General features: G+C 48.4%; 1 protein-coding gene across 1 annotated transcript; it reads left to right on the forward strand.

Annotated features, from left to right (window-relative positions):
* Positions 1-5,065: 5,065 nt before the first annotated feature.
* Cdk16 (cyclin dependent kinase 16) lies at positions 5,066-17,704 on the forward strand. Its single transcript, XM_004668807.2, has 16 exons — positions 5,066-5,199; positions 10,158-10,365; positions 10,918-11,051; positions 11,153-11,278; positions 11,366-11,422; positions 11,519-11,633; positions 13,692-13,786; positions 13,876-13,938; positions 14,176-14,299; positions 14,499-14,619; positions 14,714-14,811; positions 14,897-15,002; positions 15,083-15,125; positions 15,255-15,345; positions 17,275-17,352; positions 17,438-17,704. The coding sequence occupies exons 2-16, from the start codon at positions 10,164-10,166 to the stop codon at positions 17,473-17,475; spliced, it is 1,491 nt and encodes a 496-aa protein (XP_004668864.1). The 5' UTR covers positions 5,066-5,199; positions 10,158-10,163; the 3' UTR covers positions 17,476-17,704.
* Positions 17,705-18,827: the final 1,123 nt, after the last annotated feature.

Below are 18,827 nucleotides of genomic sequence, written 5' to 3' on the forward strand. Positions count from 1 at the left end.
GCCTACTCAATACAGACATGGAGGCACAGGTGAAGGTATACAAAGTAGGTACTGGGGTCCATGTGATGAGTGATTTCAGTTGGGTTCAAATTCTACCTGCTCCATGTCGTAACTGCCCCCTCTTTGAAGTTATCCTGAGCAGGCTGCCAAGGCTGCGGCATCATTCCTTACTATGTCCTTGGTGCAGATTCTTTCCCACCTAGGTGGAAGCACGCAGACCCTGGCTGGGCCTTTATATTACGGTTCCCATGGCACTGGGAATGCCTTTAGTGCTCATATGTGTGAGTTACTTTCTCATTGCTGGGACAGAATAGTCAACCAGAAGTGACTTATGGAAGGAAAAGTGTTTAGTTTGGCTTACAGTTGCAGAAGGTAGAGTCCATCCTGGCTGGAAAAGCATGGCAGGAGCAAAAAGCTGGTATCAGATTGTCACATCAATAGGGAAAAAGTAGAACAGCAAGCAGGACCAAGTTTTTTTTTTTTTCCTCACAATTTTTATTAGCATTTTCCATGATTATAAAAAATATCCCATGGTAATACCCTCCCCCCCGCACTTTCCCCTTTGAAATTCCATTCTCCATCATATTACCTCCCCATCTCAATCATTCTACTTACATATATACAATACTAACCTATTAAGTACACCCCACCCTTCCTTTCTCTTCCCTTTTTATCTCCGTTTTAACTTACTGGCCTCTGCTACTAAGTATTTTTCTTCTCACGCAGAAAGGGCCAAGTTTTAACACCAAGGTCTGCCTCCAGTGACACTTCCTCCAGCAAAGTTCTAGGGATCCTAGAGATTATACAACCTTCCCAAATGGTGTCAGGCCAAATAGTGGGAAATCAGTGTTCAAACACATGAGACTATGGGGGCATTTTCCATTCAAACCACCATACTGTTAAGGTTTGTGCTAAAAGTGACCTGAATGTCTTCCAGCCTAAGGAACACCAGTGCCAGGAAAACACTCAGCAGTTCTTAAGGACATTTTTGTTTTGTTTGGTTGGGTGGTTGCTTTTTGTTTTGAAGCAGGGTCTCACTTTAGCCCAAGCTGACCTAGAACTCCTTCTGTAGCCCATGCTGGCCTCAAATTCAGTGATCCTCCTACCTCAGCTCCCTAGTGTTGAAATTGAAGCCCTGCACCACCACACCTGGCTTTTATGGAACATTAGGCCATGCAAATCTGGAAAAGAAAAGCCCCTTTTTGCTTTATCTCGCCCTTAGTCCCAGGTCTACCCATGTGCCCCTTGAGGGTACTTAGGCCTCCTAACTTCCAGTGGAAAGCTGGCTATGGAAACCTCAGGAGCAATTGGTTAGTGCAAGCAGAAGGCTCACTTCCAGATCTTTCAAGACCACAGAGCTACTATGTTCCTTCCTTGGGAGTGTCCACAGTAAGTTTATCCTGTCTGAGAACATGGCCTAATTCCCACTACAGCCTATCTCCACATTGGTCTATTGGGTCAGCTCAAGGCATAGTGTATGCCCTTCCCCAATGCCATCTTTTTTTTTTTTTCCTGTGACATGTTTTCTTTAGCCAATGGACTCAACCTTCCATAACTTTTAGTCTCCACTCTGACATTGGGGTAACAGGTACTTTGCCTTTATAGCGAGTATCTAGTAGCGATGCCTGTCCAGGTCGAATAGAGACATTTTTCCACTTGCTATTTTCTTTTTTTGTTGCTTTTAAAATATTTATTTTCAAGGAGAGGAAAAAATAGGGATGCCAAGGCCTTTTACAACCACAGACAAACTCCCATGTGCAAGCGACACTTTGTGCATCTGGCTTTACATGCATACAGGGGAATTAAACCTGGCAGGCAGGCTTTGCAAAGCAAGTGGCTTTAATTGCTGTGCTATCTGCCCACTGTCTTTCCCCATTACAGTAGATGAAGCTTACACACTTATTTCCTTAGTTCTTTCATGTGTTACCTGCACACCTGGTGCCCTGTACCTCCTCCATTACAGTTCTTGATCTAATGGACACTTGGCTTCTTGATACTGTATTTCTACTTGATACCCGTCTTCATCAATATGAACTTCTGAAACTCATAGTGGTTCCTGCTTATATTCCTAGCTCTTGGGAAGTGGAGGCATGTGGATCAGCCAGCCTTAGCTATACAGCAAGTTCAAGACTATTTTGGGCTAAGATACACACACACACAGCTGAGTTATTCAACTAATCCTAGCAGTATCTAAGTCACTATTGTGCATACTGTCATTTGTCTAACATTACAAAACCAGGCAGCTGGAAAACAAGGTCAGCATTGGGTATTGAGCTCTCTACCCCAGCAAACACAAAGGACAAGGATAAGACATGGGTGTCTTGTTCAGTAACTTTGCTGTCCAGTTATTCAGCAATGGCAACCATTTGTTTAGTGATAATTGTGCCAGGCACTTGGGGCATAGCAGAGGTACTACAACCCTGTCCAGAGGCTTATGTTCTGTTAGGATGAGACTCGGGAGAGAGAATAAATACTACATGTTTAAAAGTTGATCAGGAATAAGGGGTGTAGCTCAGCACACACAATGGATCACTAGGAGTAGATCCTAACACTGAAAAAATGATCATGCTTTTGAAGGGTTTAGAAACAGACTGGAGAATTGGAATTACTTGACTGCAGCAGACAGGAATTGTGAAGTGAGATAGTAATGAAGGCATCATGGAGAAGATAGCTGAAGGACTTGAAAGAAGTGAAGGATCAAGGGGCATATGTGGATATGGGACAAGAGTATTCCAGGCAAAGGGAACAGCAAGTGTGAAGTGTCAGAATCTGAGTTGGGCTTCCTTTATTTAGGAATGACCAAAGATTCTGCTGGAGTGAAAGGAGTAAGGGTAGATCAAATCAAGTGATAGACCTGATGCCTATCCTGTGATGGGAACATTAATGGTTAAGTCATTAAAAGAAGAACTAGGCATGGTGGTACACATCTATAATCCCAGCACTCAGGAAGCAGAGGTAATTTGAGACTACATAGTGAATTCCAGGTCAGCCTGGGCTAGAGTGAAAACCTACTGATAGAGTGGGAGGCAGAGGTTGGAGAATTGCCATGAGTTCGAGGCCACCCTGAGAAGACTACATAGTGAATTCCAGGTCAGCCTGGGCTAGACTGAAACCCTGTCTTGAAAAACCAAAAAAGTAAAATAAAATGAAAAGGAAAGGAGATAGAGAGGAAAGCAGAAAGGCTGATCTAACTGGTGTGATCAGGGGAAGACAGAAGAGGCAAGAAAATTAACTGCATAGTGTAGGTATCTCAAAAAGCCTGTTGGAAAATGGGATGGGTTTGAGGACACTGTAATTTTCCAGGAATAGAGATTAGGTATGTCAGGCAATGCTTGGCAAGTTACAGCCCAGTAAATCAAATAGAAATAAAACTGCAAGGGCTGAAGAGATGGCTCAACAGTTAAGGTGCTTACTTTAAAGCTTTAGTACCTGGGTTTGATTCCCCAGTACCTACGTAAAGCATAAGGTGGCACATGCATCCTGGAGTTTGTTTGCAGCGGCTAGAGGCCCTGGCATGCCCATTCTCCCTCAAAACATTTTAAAAAGTATAGGGCCGGGCGTCTTGGCGCATGCCTTTAAATCCCAGGGAGGCAGATGTAGGAGGTTCGCTGTGAGTTCGAAGGCCAGCCTGAGACTACATAGTGAATTCCAGGTCAGCTTGGGCTACAGCAAGACCCTACCTCAAGAAAACTGCGGAGTGAGGGTAGCCTACGTCAGGCGGGTGAGAGGAGGCAAAAAAAAAAATTAAGGGCGCATAAATGCAAATGTTCGGGAGAGGCAGAAGAGGCTCCATCCCTAGCCAAAAGTTCCAAGCATGCGCAGTACCAACGCCTAAAATCCCTTCCTCGCCCCGCCCCGTAATAAAGATCCGCCTTTTCTCTCAGCCTAGGCTCTATCTCAAAAGACTGTAGGAAGTTAAGGGTGGGGCGCAACCTGATTGAATACTCGTTGGACCAGTCACCCTACGGAATATTCAACCTATTAGCGGAGCTTGTCTGGTAAAGGTCCACCTTTTCTCAACCTAGGGTCCGCTGCCAGTGGCTGCTGGAGAAAGTGGGAGGGCAAGGGTGGGGCGCAGCCTGATTGAATGCTATTTGGGCGAATCACCTTGCAGAACATTCAACCTATCGTGAGAAAGAAGCTCAGAACAAAAAGGCGACCCACCCCTGACGGTGAGAACCAATGAAAACCTGGCAGAGGAGGGGAAAGCGAAGTCACGCCTTCTTTGCTGTACCACGCCCTTCATTCTTGCTCCGCTTCAACACAGGGTGCAAATGCGATTGGCTAGGCGAGTCTTAAAGGGCGGGGCAGAACACGTTTCACAGTGGAAATGAGCTCGCAGTGGGGAGGGGTGACAGGGCGGGACTAGGCTGTCCTATCTATCTATCTATGGTGGTAAAGATTTTCCTGGCCACCTCTCCTAGAAAGTCATTTTTTTGCACCTTTAAAATCACTGCCTCCCCCAGAACCTCACGGGAGTGGTGGCCTCTTCGGTTCTTTTCCTCTTTGCAAAAGTCCTGTTTGCCATGGAGATGTACCAAGTGAGCTAGAGGGGGGAGCAAATGACTGGTACTCTGGCTACTGGCTGCTGCTCACCCCGACAGTAGTAAACTTTCAGCAAGATCAAACCAAAGTACTAAGCAATTTCTACATTTCCTCCTGGCGCCGTTCCAGGGTCAGCGCCACACTCCCTCGTGGGCACGCCATGGCCGCTTCCCCTCCCGCCACGGACGGGTCTTTTGGTACACGCAGTGCGAGGTGAGTCCCCTCCTTACTTCACTCTGTCCGGCGCGTGCGTGCGCATGCGCAGAGCGCGGCGCGCGCGGCAGTTGGGCCGTTGCCTCTACGGCCCTGGGATCCGCCGCGTCTCCTCAAGCAGTCGGCTGGGACTCGCGAGCCGCAGTGAGCACTCGAATCCGTGCGGGCACCAACCAGCCCAGGGGCATAGCCCGCAGCGGCCAAGCTCATGGCCGGCTGAGCGGGACGCCGCCTCCGCCTCAACCACCGCCGCCGCCGCCGCCGCCTCCTCCTCCTCAGCCGGCGGCGGCCCGGGCCCAGCAGCCATGGCCGAAGACTACTGGGACGGGCGCCTGCGGCGAACTGGAGGAAAAGGAGGTCGCGCGGCCTTATCCCGGGCCGCCGCCCCAGGCGCCACCGCGCCGGCCTCGCGGCTCTGAGGTTGCTCGCGCGCCCCCGCCGGTGAGCGAATCCTCGAGACCTGGGGTGGGGTTAGCCCCTCTCTACAGACACCACCCCGACCCCAAAGGTGCTCGGGAGGTCGGGGTGTTTGGTGCCCCCTCCCCCACCGAGTTTCCCAGAATGCTCCATGGCGGGGGTCATTTGGGGCCTCCCTGACCTTGGCCCCGCCCTGGGCCTGTCCTGGAAGCTGGGGATGGGAGGTGCTCTGGATGCTAAAGGGGAGAAGAGTGCCTAAAGAATCAGAGGGTGTGAGAATTGAGTGTTGATGAAAAACCTCAGGGTTTGCTAGTGGAAGCCAGACTTGTGCAGGGGGTCAGAACAAATAGCCTTAACGGCTGTGTGAGGTTTGAGACCCCGGGCGTGTTAATGGAAGGGTGTTGCGGGGCCATGAGGGACCCTGAGTGCGTGTAACAGGGGTTGGTGTCAGGGTCATGCTAGTGGGGGTTAGGGCTGTAGAGGGGCCTAATGTATGTTAATGGAGAAAGGATGGTTGAGGTACCAGTAGGTGTGCTAATAGGATCTGAGGTCCCTTGTCTGGTGATGAGGGTCAGGATAGTGTTAATGCTGTTTTTGTCCTTGGGGGTCTGCAGTGTGTCAAGGTACAGGGTGTGCTCATGGGAGGACTCAAGTGCTGGATGTGTGCTAATGAGGGTCATGGTGAAGGATGTGTGTATGTGGAAATAAAGGTCTGGATAGTATGAAGTCCAGTATATACCAGTGGGGGCCGAGCTGTTGAAGGACCTGAAGGTATGCGATAGGGACAGGATGGTAGAAGGCCTGAGTCTGTGCTAATGGATTCCAGAACTGTTTATATATAAGCAGGGGAGAGTAATGATGAGGGAAGTGTAAGGGCTTCCACGCTAAGAGTGAAGGTAAGATGTTGAGTGGATGTCCATGAGGACAGGGAATGTGAATTTCCAAAAAGTGCAAGGTAATACTGTATATGAAATTCTAGAGACTGCCACAGTGGGGTTTAGAGCCATTGGGACACTTAACTGTGTGCCATTGGGGGGAGAGAGTGAGCAGTATGAAGTCAGCTATGCTAATGAACATCAGAACACTATGAAGGCTGTTCCTGTGATTCAGGAGATGCTACAAGGGTAGTGTGTAATAGGTGTTAGGACTAGGGAGGACTCAAAGTATGTACCAGCAGGGATTTATAGCTGTGGTAGAGGTTGAAGCAGAAAGAAGTAGAGGACAGGAATAGATGGTGGTGTAGATGTACTAAATTGGATTAAAGCCATGGAGAGCTGAAGTGTATGTTAATATTGGGGTCAGGGTTGAATGGAGACCTGTGTGTACTAATGAGGGTCAGGCTGTTATAGAACAATGTGTTTCTGTGTCCCTCGGGAAAAGGGCTTAGTAAGGGTTCTGGTTGTACTAATGGGGAGGCAGTACTATGAGGCTTAGTGGGTGCTGATAGGGGTCAGGATGTTGTGAAGGTCCAGTTTGTGTTGATGTATGGGATAGTATAATGGAAAAACTAGGTAAAATGTATGTTAACAATGGCCATAGCTGTGAAGGGGCCAAAGTGGACAAAATTCATCAGGTTTACTATGTGCTAATGGGATTCTCAGCAGTGTGAAAGTCCAGAGAATGCTCATTTGGGTCATTTGGGTCAGCTGTAGAGCACTCCAAAGTGCATGTTAATGAGGGTCAGAATCATAGTGGGGATAGTCTTAGTGGGAGTGATCCATGTTGTGGAGATGCTAACAAGCATCAGGAAGGGGCTCGGAATGTGGTGCAAGAGTTACTTAAAGGGAGCCAAATATATGCCAACAGAGTTTAGTGCAATAGGTAAGGGTTTTGAGTGCTAATGAGAGTATAGAGATAAAAGGGGACATTAATAGGACTTAAAAATCTAGTGAGGGCCTCCTTGAAGGTTTATATAGTGTATGCCAGTGGGGAGCAGGGCAAAATGTGGATTGTGTTCCTATAGAAGTAGTAGAGTATGGTATGGGGACTGTTCTTAGGGATCAGGTATGGTGTGATGACGAGTGTCCTTGGTATGAGAGTAGCCTGTGGATGGGGGGGGTCAGAAAGAACATATGCCCTTTAATGGTAGAGTTCTATCTAGTTTCTTTCTCCTTCACTTGTCTATAAGCTCAGAAAACTGGAACTACACTATTTAAAAGTTCTTGTTTTTTTTTTTTTTTTTTTTCCAAGGTAGGGTCTCACTCTAGCCAGGCTGACCTGGGATTCACTATGTAATCTCAGGCTGGCCTTGAACTCACAGCAGTCTTCCTCCCTCTGCTTCCTGAGTGCTGAGGTTAAAGGCTTGTGCCACCACACCCGGCTATTTAAAAGTTTTATACTACTTATAAATATTCAAGTGTATCTGTTCATAGGGGCTACCCAGCCACCCCCCACCATTGAGCATGTTGCATGTTACATAGGTGTTGTACCTTGTGTTCCTAAAATCCACAAAAGATGAATTCTGTAACGTATCCAGTTTTGGGGGCCTCCTGTTAGAGGTCATGGCCTCATGTCACCCTCCTCTTTCCCACATTTACTCCTAAAGTTTCCCCTTGCCCTTACCCCATTTCTTGTCACCACACACAAAGCAACTGGGTATCAGTGCCACATGGGGATACAAGGAGGTCTTTTGAGAGCTGGTTATGCTTCTTCTTGGCCTTAGGTCCAGTGTTCAGCCTCCTAGGTCAGGATTTTATGTCACTATCCTGATTCTCCATGGATAGATTTTTTTTTTTTTAATCTGTCTATCTGATGTTATGCTATTGCTGGCCCTGTTTTCTCTTAGAGTTAGATGAGTTCAGCCAGGCAGAAGTGGAAACTGCCTGGGTTAGCGCTTGATTTCAAGGTAACAGATGACCCATTTCCCTCCTCAAATCCAGCCCCAGCCTTATCCTCCACCTCCTATCTAGCTCTACTTCCCTTGGGCCCTGGGCCATTTTAGGCCCTGCTGTGAGTCCAGATGGTTCCTGGGCCAGGTCTTTCCCCCTCCTTACTGGCCCAGAGCCCAGGAGGAAGCATAAGAGTGCCGATCTAAACCTTTTGGTGGCCCTATTCCATCCACCAGCCATCTAGGTCATCTTGTCAATGCCAGCAACCCTGAGCTACCTTGTTTGGGGTTGTCCATGTGGGTATCAGCCTCACTTTCTCAGCAGAGGTTGTTCCTGGGCTCTCAGCTCCCTGATTCATTATTTCTGCTGTATGGGCTTTTTGAACATCTACTCTTGTCAGTTCAGAGCCCTGGGATAGAGCCATGATCTAAACAGACAAAAATCTACCTTGATGAGGGCTGGAGAGATGCTCTGTGGTTGAATGCTTGCTTGCAAAGCTTGATGATCCAGATTTGATTCCCCAGTACCCATGTAAAGCTAGATGCACAAAGTGGCACATGCATCTGGAGTTCATTTGCAGGGGGAAGAGGCCCTGGAATACCCATATTCATTCATATTCTTTCTCTCTTTCTGCTTTCAAATAAAAAAAAAAAAAACTTTATAATCTAGGGCTGGAAAGATGGGTTGGTGGTTAAAGGGGCTTGTTTACCAAGCCTGACAGCCTAGGTTTGATTTTCTAGTACCCATGTAAAGCTAGATGCACAGAATGGTGCGTGCATCTGGAATTTGTTTGCAGTGCCAGGAGGCCCTGACATTCCTATTCATTCATTCTATTCTTGGAAATAAAATTTTTAAATCTATCCAGGCATGGTGGCCCACACCTTTAATCCTAGCACTCTTGAGGCTGAGGTAGGAGGATCGCCATGAGTTTGAGGCCAGCCAGAGACTACATAGTTAATTCTAGGTCAACCTAGTGCAAGACCCTACCATAAAATATATATATATATATCCCTATTCTAATGGAGCTGATTTTCTAGTTTTGGCACTGAGGGGACCATAAAGAGCAAAAGAGCTAATAAACAGATGGTGTTTCTGAAGAGGTGATGAGTGAGTACTAGGGGCTCATTGGCAAGGTGAAGGAGCTCAAGATAGGGTTATTCATAGAAGCCTCCTGGAAAGGGTGCCATTTGAGCAATGACCTGAAGAGGATGGGGAATGAGCTATTTCACAATCTTGGCTAGGGCGTTTCAGGGACCAGGAGCAAACAGTGCAAAAGCTCTGAGATGGGAACTTTGCTGGGTGTGGTCACCAGAACAGCAGCCAGGAATGATTGAGGAGGTGAAAGCAGAGAGGTAGCAGGGACAAATGGGATACAAGACCTGTGGACTACATTGAAGACTGGAGTGTTTGAGGTGGCAAAGGAGTTGTAGTATTATAGCTACAGGGAAGAAATGTGATCTGTTTTTGTAAAAATCGGGGTGTTTTTTTTTTTTTTTATATAGGGTATGAGTTCCATCCCTATGAAACCTATCCAGAATCCCTGAACAGCTGATGTGCACTGAGAATACCCCACATACAAAATGGTTGGGTCTGGACAAGACCTTTCTCCCTCCCTCTGGGTAGAGGAGTGGGGTGGTCCACTAGTTTCCATGACAGTAGTTGCTGGGGGGAGGTGGGGTCTCTTTGGCTACCGAGAACATTCTGCCTTGGCAGTAGAGGGCAATGTGGGGCTGGTGCCAGCGGAACATGCCATTCTATGGGCGCATCCAGGGTCTTATCAGTGGCCACAGGATTCTAAATGAGCCCCTTCTCCCATCTGTGGCTGCGTCCATCACTGCTGGTGCACAGGAAGATAGCTGCTGTGGAGTTATGTACTCCCACAGTGTGAATGCCACCCTAGAGACCAACAATCTACTGGGTGGGCCCCTGCCCTCTGCCAGTCATCCAAGTCTGAGTACTCAGGTAGTGTACTTCAGAGTTGACCAGCAATGATAAGGAACACTAGGTTTCCAGGAGTCCATAGAGGTTAGGTGGGCACTGACATGTTCATGTTATTGCCCCCCCACTACAAGGTTGTCATGAGCTTTAGGAGGGCCCATGATGGTTAAGAAAATGCTAATGTGGGCTGCATTTCTATCTGTGTCCTCTTCACAGGTCGCCATGGATCGGATGAAGAAGATCAAACGGCAGCTGTCAATGACACTCCGAGGGGGCCGTGGCATAGACAAGACCAATGGTGCCCCTGAACAGATAGGCCTGGATGAAAGTGGTGGTGGTGGTGGCAGTGACCTTGGAGAAGCCCCCACACGTACTGTCCCAGGGGAACCTCGATCTGGGCGAGGTCCACTCAGCTCTGCACCAGGTTGGTTGGTCTTCTGATCACTTCCTCTCACTGTCCCAGTTCCCAGGTGCTACCTCCCAATAAAGTTCCTTCAACTTGTATTGTTTACATATTGTTCCTTTTTCCATTTTCTCTCCATTCCCTGCCATCCTTTTCCAACAACTTCTGTCTGTCTTTTTGCCTATCTATACCCCTTTCCTTTGCCTTGTGTCTATACACCAGAGGGAGGAAGGGTACCTTGTCTGTTGGAGCTGCCTCAAGGCTCCCTTTGCCCATCTGCACTCTGTGGTGGCCCTTTCAATCTTTCCTGGGCCTACCTTCTCAGGGCTCTTTGACTACCCCCATCACCACCAGCCTTCTGGCCCTGGTTCAACTGCCATCTCAGCTCGTTTCTGGAATGCAGTACTCCACTAGGTGACTACCCTCCCAATCTGTCCTGGGCCCACCTGGATTTCCCTGGGCTTCACCTCCGTCTCCCTGAGGGAATCCCATCTGCTTTAGGGGCCATATACACACATGGGGTTGAGTGATCTTGATCCCACTGGCTTGGCCTTCCCTTCTCCTTGCCACCAGAGATTGTGCACGAGGACTTGAAGATTGGGTCTGACGGGGAGAGTGACCAGGCTTCAGCCACATCCTCAGATGAGGTGCAGTCTCCAGTGAGACTGCGCATGCGCAACCACCCCCCACGCAAGATCTCCACTGAGGTGCTTGTTCCCTATTCCAGTGATGGAGGACTTAAAGGAGGGGCTTGGGTCTGGGGAGGTAGAGCTCATGGTCCTACTTCTTCCTATGTTGCTTGCTCTAGGACATTAACAAACGCCTATCACTACCAGCTGACATCCGGCTGCCTGAGGGCTACCTTGAAAAGCTGACCCTCAATAGCCCCATCTTTGACAAGCCCCTCAGCCGTCGCCTCCGCCGTGTCAGTCTGGTAAGCATCTGTTCTTGTTTGCCACCTCTTCCTCCTCTCCCAGTGCCTTCCCCTGACCCTTTGTCAATATACATTCTTTTCCCACAGTCTGAGATTGGCTTTGGGAAACTGGAGACCTATATCAAGCTGGATAAGCTGGGTGAGGTAAGATAGACAGAGGGCCCGTGGTAGGGATAGGGGTCAGTGGAAACTCCCTGCAATCTCATAGCACTTCTTCTGTCATACTTCCTCACACCCCAGGGTACCTATGCCACCGTCTACAAAGGCAAAAGCAAGCTCACAGACAACCTTGTGGCACTTAAGGAAATCAGACTGGAACATGAAGAAGGGGCACCCTGCACTGCCATCCGGGAAGGTATGATTATTATTGGCATGCACACACACGTATACACACTATGGTGGGGACAGAGTAGGGATTTTCAAGAATTTTCCCTCCAACTCTCTGACCTTTCATGTATAATGTCCATCATCCATATGCCCAGGAAAAATCAAGGTAACTAGAAATCTGAAGTGAACCAGGGAAGATGAATGCATTGCAAAACATGGTGTTTGCTTTTATCCTGAGAATACCTCTTAAAGTGCTCAGAATATCAAATGAAGTATGGATTCAATCTGCATATTGGCCTGGGGATATAGCTCAGTGGTAGAATGCTTCACTAGTATGCACAAGGCCCTGGTTTCAATCCCCAGGAATGTACTGCATAGAAAATGAGTGTACAAATTCAGGTCTGTGTACAAAATGTTGAGAACAAGGCCCTTTTCCCAGAAACCAAAATAAGATTGTGAAAAATCTACTATCACAGGAACCCAGGAGTTTCAGTCTTAGGCTTTGCTCAGTACTCTTCTGTGCCACCTTCTTTAAAAAAAAAAAAAATTCTTGAAATATTTTATTCATTTATTTATTTGATATAGAGGGAAAGAGGCATAAAGAATAGGGGCTGGGGAAATGGCTTGGTGGTTAAGGCACTTGCCTGTGAAGCCTAAGGACCCACGTAAGCAAGATGCACAAGGTGGCACATGCATCTGGAGTTTGTTTGCAGTGGCTGGAGGCCCTGGCATGCCCATTCATTCTCTTCCTCCCTCCCAGCCTCTTTCAAATTAATTTTTTTTTACATTAAAAAAGAGAAAATGGGCATGCCAGGGCCTCCAGCCACTATAAATAAACTGCAGAGGCATGCACCACCTTGTACATATATGTGTGTGTGTGTGTGTGTGTGTGTGTGTGTGTGTGTGTGTGTATTTTATTTATTTATTTAGAGAGCTGGGCATGGTGGTACAGACTTTTAATCCTAGCACTTGGGAGGCAGAGGTAGGAGGATCGCTGTGAGTTCGAGGCCACCCTGAGACTAGTGAGTTCCAGGTCAGCCTGGGCCAAAGTGAGACCCTACCTCCAAAAAAAAGAGGAGAGTATGAAGAACTTCTGTCCATGAGAAGGCAAGCCATGATAAAGCCCACGTAGAGCTCCAAGTATTTGGGGTATCTTTAATAGGTTCTCAATGGGGGCTAAACTAACCAGCCCTGACACCAAGGTTTGAGGCTGAGCTTAACCAACCACAATTCCAAGTTCAGGTTTAATCCTTTCTGGGACTTAATTCTGGGAAAGAACTCCTTCTTAGGGTTATTTGTGGGGAAAAAAAATAGATTTAGGGGCCAGATCCTTCTCTGACCTCTAGCAAAGTGCAGCCTATGGGCAAGCTCAAGGGCAGTTACCCTAAACTTCTTTAATTGCCTATATTAAGAAGTAACCCCAAAGCCGGGCATGGTGGCGCACGCCTTTAATCCCAGCACTTGGGAGGCAGAGGTAGGAGGATCGCCATGAGTTCAAGGCCACCCTGAGACTACAGAGTTAATTCCAGGTCAGCCTGGACCAGAGTGAGACCCTACCTCAAAAAAAAAAGAGAGAGAGAGAGAGAAGTAACCCTGAGCTAGGGGAGATGGCTTACCATTTAAGGTGCTTGTCTGCAAAGCCTAATGACCAGATTTGATTCCCCAGTACTCACATAAAGCCGGATGCACAAGGTGGCACATGCATCTGGAGTTCATTTGCAGTGGCTAGAGGCCCTGGTGCACCCATTCTCTTCCCTCCCCTTCCCCTGCCTTCTCTCAGCCTCTTTCTTCTCTTTCTCTCAATTTTTTTTTTTTTTTTTACAAAAGTAACCCTAACTGCTATTAGAGAACTGGGGTGATGACCTATCTGACCTCTTTGAGCTGAGCTGAATCTTATTTTCTACATCTGGACCATAGATAGCCACTTGCTAGCGCAGGGTGAATTAAGAGATATTTGTTGCGAAGCATTGTCTTAACCACACAGGAACAGTAGGAAACGTTGTGTTCATCTCTGTCTGGTTCTTCTCATCTTTGTCCTGTGGATGGACCCTGATTTTTGCTCTGTCCCACTCCATGCTTCCTGCAGTGTCCCTGCTCAAAGATCTCAAACATGCCAACATCGTTACACTACATGACATCATCCACACAGAGAAGTCTCTCACCCTTGTCTTTGAGTACCTGGTAAGGTCTGGGTAACAGTGGGTCTCAAGGGAGGAAGGGTACCAGCACAGGATGTGACCCTTGTTCTGTTTCACTTCTTCCATTATCAGGACAAGGACCTGAAGCAGTACCTGGATGACTGTGGGAATGTCATCAACATGCACAATGTGAAAGTGGGTGTGGGGCAGAAAGCAGGGGCAGGACCCTCCTCACCAATTCCATCCCAGAAATAGCCTTTTCCTGTTTGTTTGGGTTTTTTTTTGGGGGGGAGCCCTTGGCCATTGGGAACCTATCCACTTGTATGACAAGGCTTGAGAGTTCAGCACTTATTTGGGAGGGAACAGTACCTGCCTGCTTGGAGTTTTGCTGATGAACCCTTTGACCTCTGCCTGCCATTCCTGGGTTTCCAGCTGTTCCTGTTCCAGTTGCTCCGTGGCCTGGCCTACTGCCACCGGCAGAAGGTGCTACATCGAGACCTCAAGCCCCAGAACCTACTCATCAACGAGAGGGGAGAACTCAAGCTGGCTGACTTTGGTACCACCATCCTTCTCCTTCCCATTCACACATCAGCCTTAGTCTTCCAGCATCCCACTTCCCAATGACTTCCTAGTTTTGCTCCCCCTTTAACCCTTCCAGACTTGGACTGTGTTACCCTGTTAGTCCCAGCTGTGTTCTGCTCCAGGCCTTGTCCACAACTTCCTCATTACAGCTGCCCTTTCTCTTTGCCTCTCAGGCCTGGCCCGGGCCAAGTCAATCCCAACAAAGACATACTCCAATGAGGTAGTGACACTGTGGTACCGACCCCCTGACATCCTACTTGGATCCACAGACTACTCTACCCAGATTGACATGTGGTAAGGAGAGGTAGAGTTGTGACAGGGGCCAAATGGTGAAGGGGTACCCAGCCACCTGCCTGCCTTTCCTATTCATGGTTCCTTCCCTGCCCAGGGGTGTGGGCTGCATCTTCTATGAGATGGCAACGGGCCGACCTCTCTTCCCTGGCTCCACAGTGGAGGAACAGCTGCATTTCATCTTCCGCATTTTGGGTGAGGAGCAGGCATGTGTTCTAAGAGCTGTGGGGACATATGGGAAGGACCAGAGATATCTGGGGTAACTCCTGTTCCCTACCAGGAACCCCAACTGAGGAGACATGGCCAGGCATCCTTTCTAATGAGGAATTCAAAACATATAACTACCCCAAGTACCGAGCCGAGGCCCTTCTGAGCCATGCACCCCGGTAAGGTTGATGGGTGGGTGGGCATTAGGGGCCAGGGTGCCCAAACTCAATGTAAAGCAGTCCCCTTGTCCTTGTGATAGACTTGATAGCGATGGGGCTGACCTCCTCACCAAGCTGCTGCAGGTGAGACCACCTTTTTGGGCCAACCTTGAGGCGGGGGGAAATAGACTGCGCCCTAAGGGCAGGTTCTGAGGAGGGCAGTAAACACCTACTAGTTGAAAATTCCAACATAGCCTCCTTTGTCCAACTTAGTTTGAGGGCCGCAATCGGATCTCCGCTGAGGATGCTATGAAACATCCATTCTTCCTTAGTCTGGGGGAGCGGATCCACAAACTTCCTGACAGTGAGTAGAGCTGGGAAATGGATGGCCAGGGTGGAGCTTGTGGGGGTGGGGCTGGACTGCTGGGGATAGCTGAGCTGGTAATATAGAGTGCTGATATCTAAGGAGAGGACATCCTCATACACATGTGCAATAGATTGCTATGAAAAGTTTCTTTTTTCATTTTTGATTTCTTTCACTTTTTGTGAAAATCCTCATACAGGGCCTGGGTAGATGGCTTAGCAATTAAAGGTATTATTTTTTTAATTTAAAAGATAATATACCAGGCTGGAGAGAAGACTTAGTGGTTAAGGCATTTGCCTGCAAAGCATAAGGACTCAGGTTCAGCTCCCCTGGATCCATGGAAGCCAGATACGCAAGGTTGCACATGGGTCTGGAGGCCCTGATGTGCCCATTCTCTCTCTCTCAAGTAAATAAATTAGAAAAAGATACATACCAAAATGGCCCACTTTTTTTTTTAATATTTTTTTTGCTTTATTTATTTATTTTTATTTATTTATTTGAGAGCCACAGACAGAACGAGGCAGATAGAGAGAGATAGAGATTGGGTGTGCCACAGCCTCCAGCTGCTGCAAATGAACTCCAGACGCGTGCATCCCCTTGTACATCTGGCTAACATGGGTCCTGGGGAATTTGAGCCTCGAACCGGGGTCCTTAGGCTTCACAGGCAAGCACTTAACCACTAAGCCATCTCTCCAGCCCTTTAAAATAATATTTTTGTTTATTTATTTGACAGAGAGAGAGAATGAATAAGAATATGGGTGCACCAGTGCCTCCAGCCACTGCAAACAAACTCCAGACACATGTGCCACCTTGTGCATCTGGTTAGCATGGGTCCTGGGAACTCAAACCTGGGCCTTTGGGCTTTGCAGGGAAACACCTTAACCATTAAGCCACCCCTCCAGTCCTGGCCCACTTTCTTTACCTGTCCACTAGGTCAATAGTTAAATCAGGGCTGGAGAGATGGCTTATCAGCTAAGGTACTTGCCTGCAAAACCTAAGGACCTAGGTTTGATTCCTCAGAGCCTATGTAAGATAGATGTAAATGGTGGTGCATGCACTTGGAGTTGGTTTGCAGTGGCTGGAGGCTCTGGCATTCCCGTTCATATTCTCTCTGTCTCTCAAACAGTTAAATCCATAGTACCATCTACCACCTAGACTTAACAAGTATTAATTGTATACCTATACCATACTTAATAAGTTAATTTATTTGTACCATGCAGTAGTCCATGTCCCATCTTCACTGGTTACAGCTGATTTGTGTGTGGAATTATTTGATTGATGAAAGTCAATAGTCAACACTCAAAGAAGGGGCATCTTACTCTTAATTTCCCCATATGGGGTTTGGTCATGCATGGCCCCATGGGTCATCCTCCACTTCTTTTTTCCACTTTTTTTTTTTTTTTTGAGGTAGGGTCACACTCTAGCTCAGGCTGACCTGGAATTCACTATGTCTTCTCAAGCTGGCCTCGAACTCACGGCAATCCTCCTACCTCTGCCTCCCAAGTGCTGGGATTAAAAGAGTGTACCACAACACCCAGCTTCTACCTTTTTTACATATTTTATTTTTATTTATTTGAGAGAGAGAGAGAATGGGCATGCTAGGGCCTCCAGCCACTGCAAGCAAACTCAAGATGTGTGCACTCCCTGTACATCTGGCTTACGTGGGTCCTGGGTAATCAAACCTGGGTCCTTTGGCTTTGCAGGCAAGCGCCTTAACCACTAGGCTGTCCCTCCCTCCATCCCCCTTCTTTTTTGGGGGGCGGGTGTTTCGAGGTAGGGTCTCGCTGTAGTCCAGCCTAACCTGGAAATTTACTATGTAGTCTCAGGGTGCCCTTGATCTCATGGTGATCCTCCTACCCCTGCCTCCCAAGTGCTGGGATTAAAGGTGTGCACCACCATGCTCCACTTTTCTGTCTCCTCCACCCACAGCTACTTCCATATTTGCACTAAAGGAGATCCAGCTACAAAAGGAAGCCAACATTCGGTCCTCCTCTATGCCTGACTCTGGTAAGTGTGTGGCCCTTCCCTCCTCTTGCATCATCTGCCTACCTGCTTGCCCACCAACAGCCATCCGCTCTACTTTTCCCCACAGGCAGGCCAGCTTTCCGTGTGGTGGACACCGAGTTCTAAGCCAAGTTCTAAGACACAGACCAAGACCCCAGCAGGCAGCAACTGGAGGGATGCCATACCCCTCACAGGGCAGCCCCCATCTGCATCCTTCCTGCTTGCTGCCTGCTTACTTGCTTGAGCCACACTTTTCTGCCCAATTGTCCCTGCCAACTGCCCAAACACCCAACTGTTGGCCTGTCAATCCACCCATTGGCCTGTCTGCTGGGTGCTAACAAAGCTCTCACCACTACTTTGCTTGGTGTGTCTGTCTCTGTCTTGGTAGTTGCCGGCGGACAGCATGGCCATGCCAGCCTCCCACACTGAGGCCGGGCCTACTCTTCCTCATCACACCCTCCCCCAGGACCATTACCCCATGGCTAGCCAGGGGTTTGGAGTTCACCCCGGCCAGTCTTAGCTGAACTCAGACAAGAAGGTGGTGATGCCTTGGGTCTGAGGCATCCTCTGCCTGCTTTCCTGCCTGCCCCACCTGCCTCTTATATGGGCCTTCTTTTTTGTTTGTTTCATTCATTGTTTTTTTTTTAATTATTTTAAATGAGGTTCTCATTTTTTAATGCAATATCTCTGTATACAGACTGGCTGGGCCCCACCCCCTGCGTGTGGCCCTCCTACAGTATTTTGTGCAATGAAGCCCCATCCCCAGCCTTTCAGAGGCAGGGACCCAGACCTTGTTCAGACCCTGACCATCATCATAGACCCTGGAATTGTCTATGGGAAAGCATGCCTCGGCCACTTGCCTTTTTCCCCCCGCCTGCCGTCCCCACCCAGCTGCAGGGGAATCTGGGATCTACCAGAGACTCGGGGAAATGGACATGGTGGGGGTCCCCACTCTTTCCCTCCTGCAGTCCCGTAGCCGGGGCCTCCTTCCTTCTCAGGGTCTCCCCTAGCCCAACCCTTCTGCCCTGTCCCACTTGGTGCTGTTGAGTAGGGGCCCTGCCAGGAACTGACCAACTCAGCAAGGAGCCATAGTATGTATATGTGCACAAGCATGGAGGGGCACATGGGGGCTTGTGCCCAGGTATTGTCCCCTAACCCCTGGGAGGGCGAGGCAGGGCAGGGATAGTCTCCAGGGGTCAGTCCTTGGATGGGTGGATTGTTCCCTTTCCTCCACCCTAAGCCCTGGGGCCCTTAAATGGGGTGGGAGGGCAGGGGAGGGAGCCCTCCTAGTGGGGTTTGGGGGATTGGGTTCCTGAATGCACCATAATCGCTGTATGAAACATTAAAAAAAATCTAAAGTGAGAAGTCTGGTTGTAAGTTGTTGTAAAGACAAACAGGCTCAAGCTGGAGTGGTTATTGGAAACTTGGTGCTTTCATACCAGGTCCCCGTCATCTAACAGTTGGAGACATGGTAGGAC

The sequence above is a fragment of the Jaculus jaculus genome, chromosome X (genome assembly GCF_020740685.1).
Source record: "Jaculus jaculus isolate mJacJac1 chromosome X, mJacJac1.mat.Y.cur, whole genome shotgun sequence".
NCBI classification, from domain to species: Eukaryota; Metazoa; Chordata; class Mammalia; order Rodentia; family Dipodidae; genus Jaculus; species Jaculus jaculus.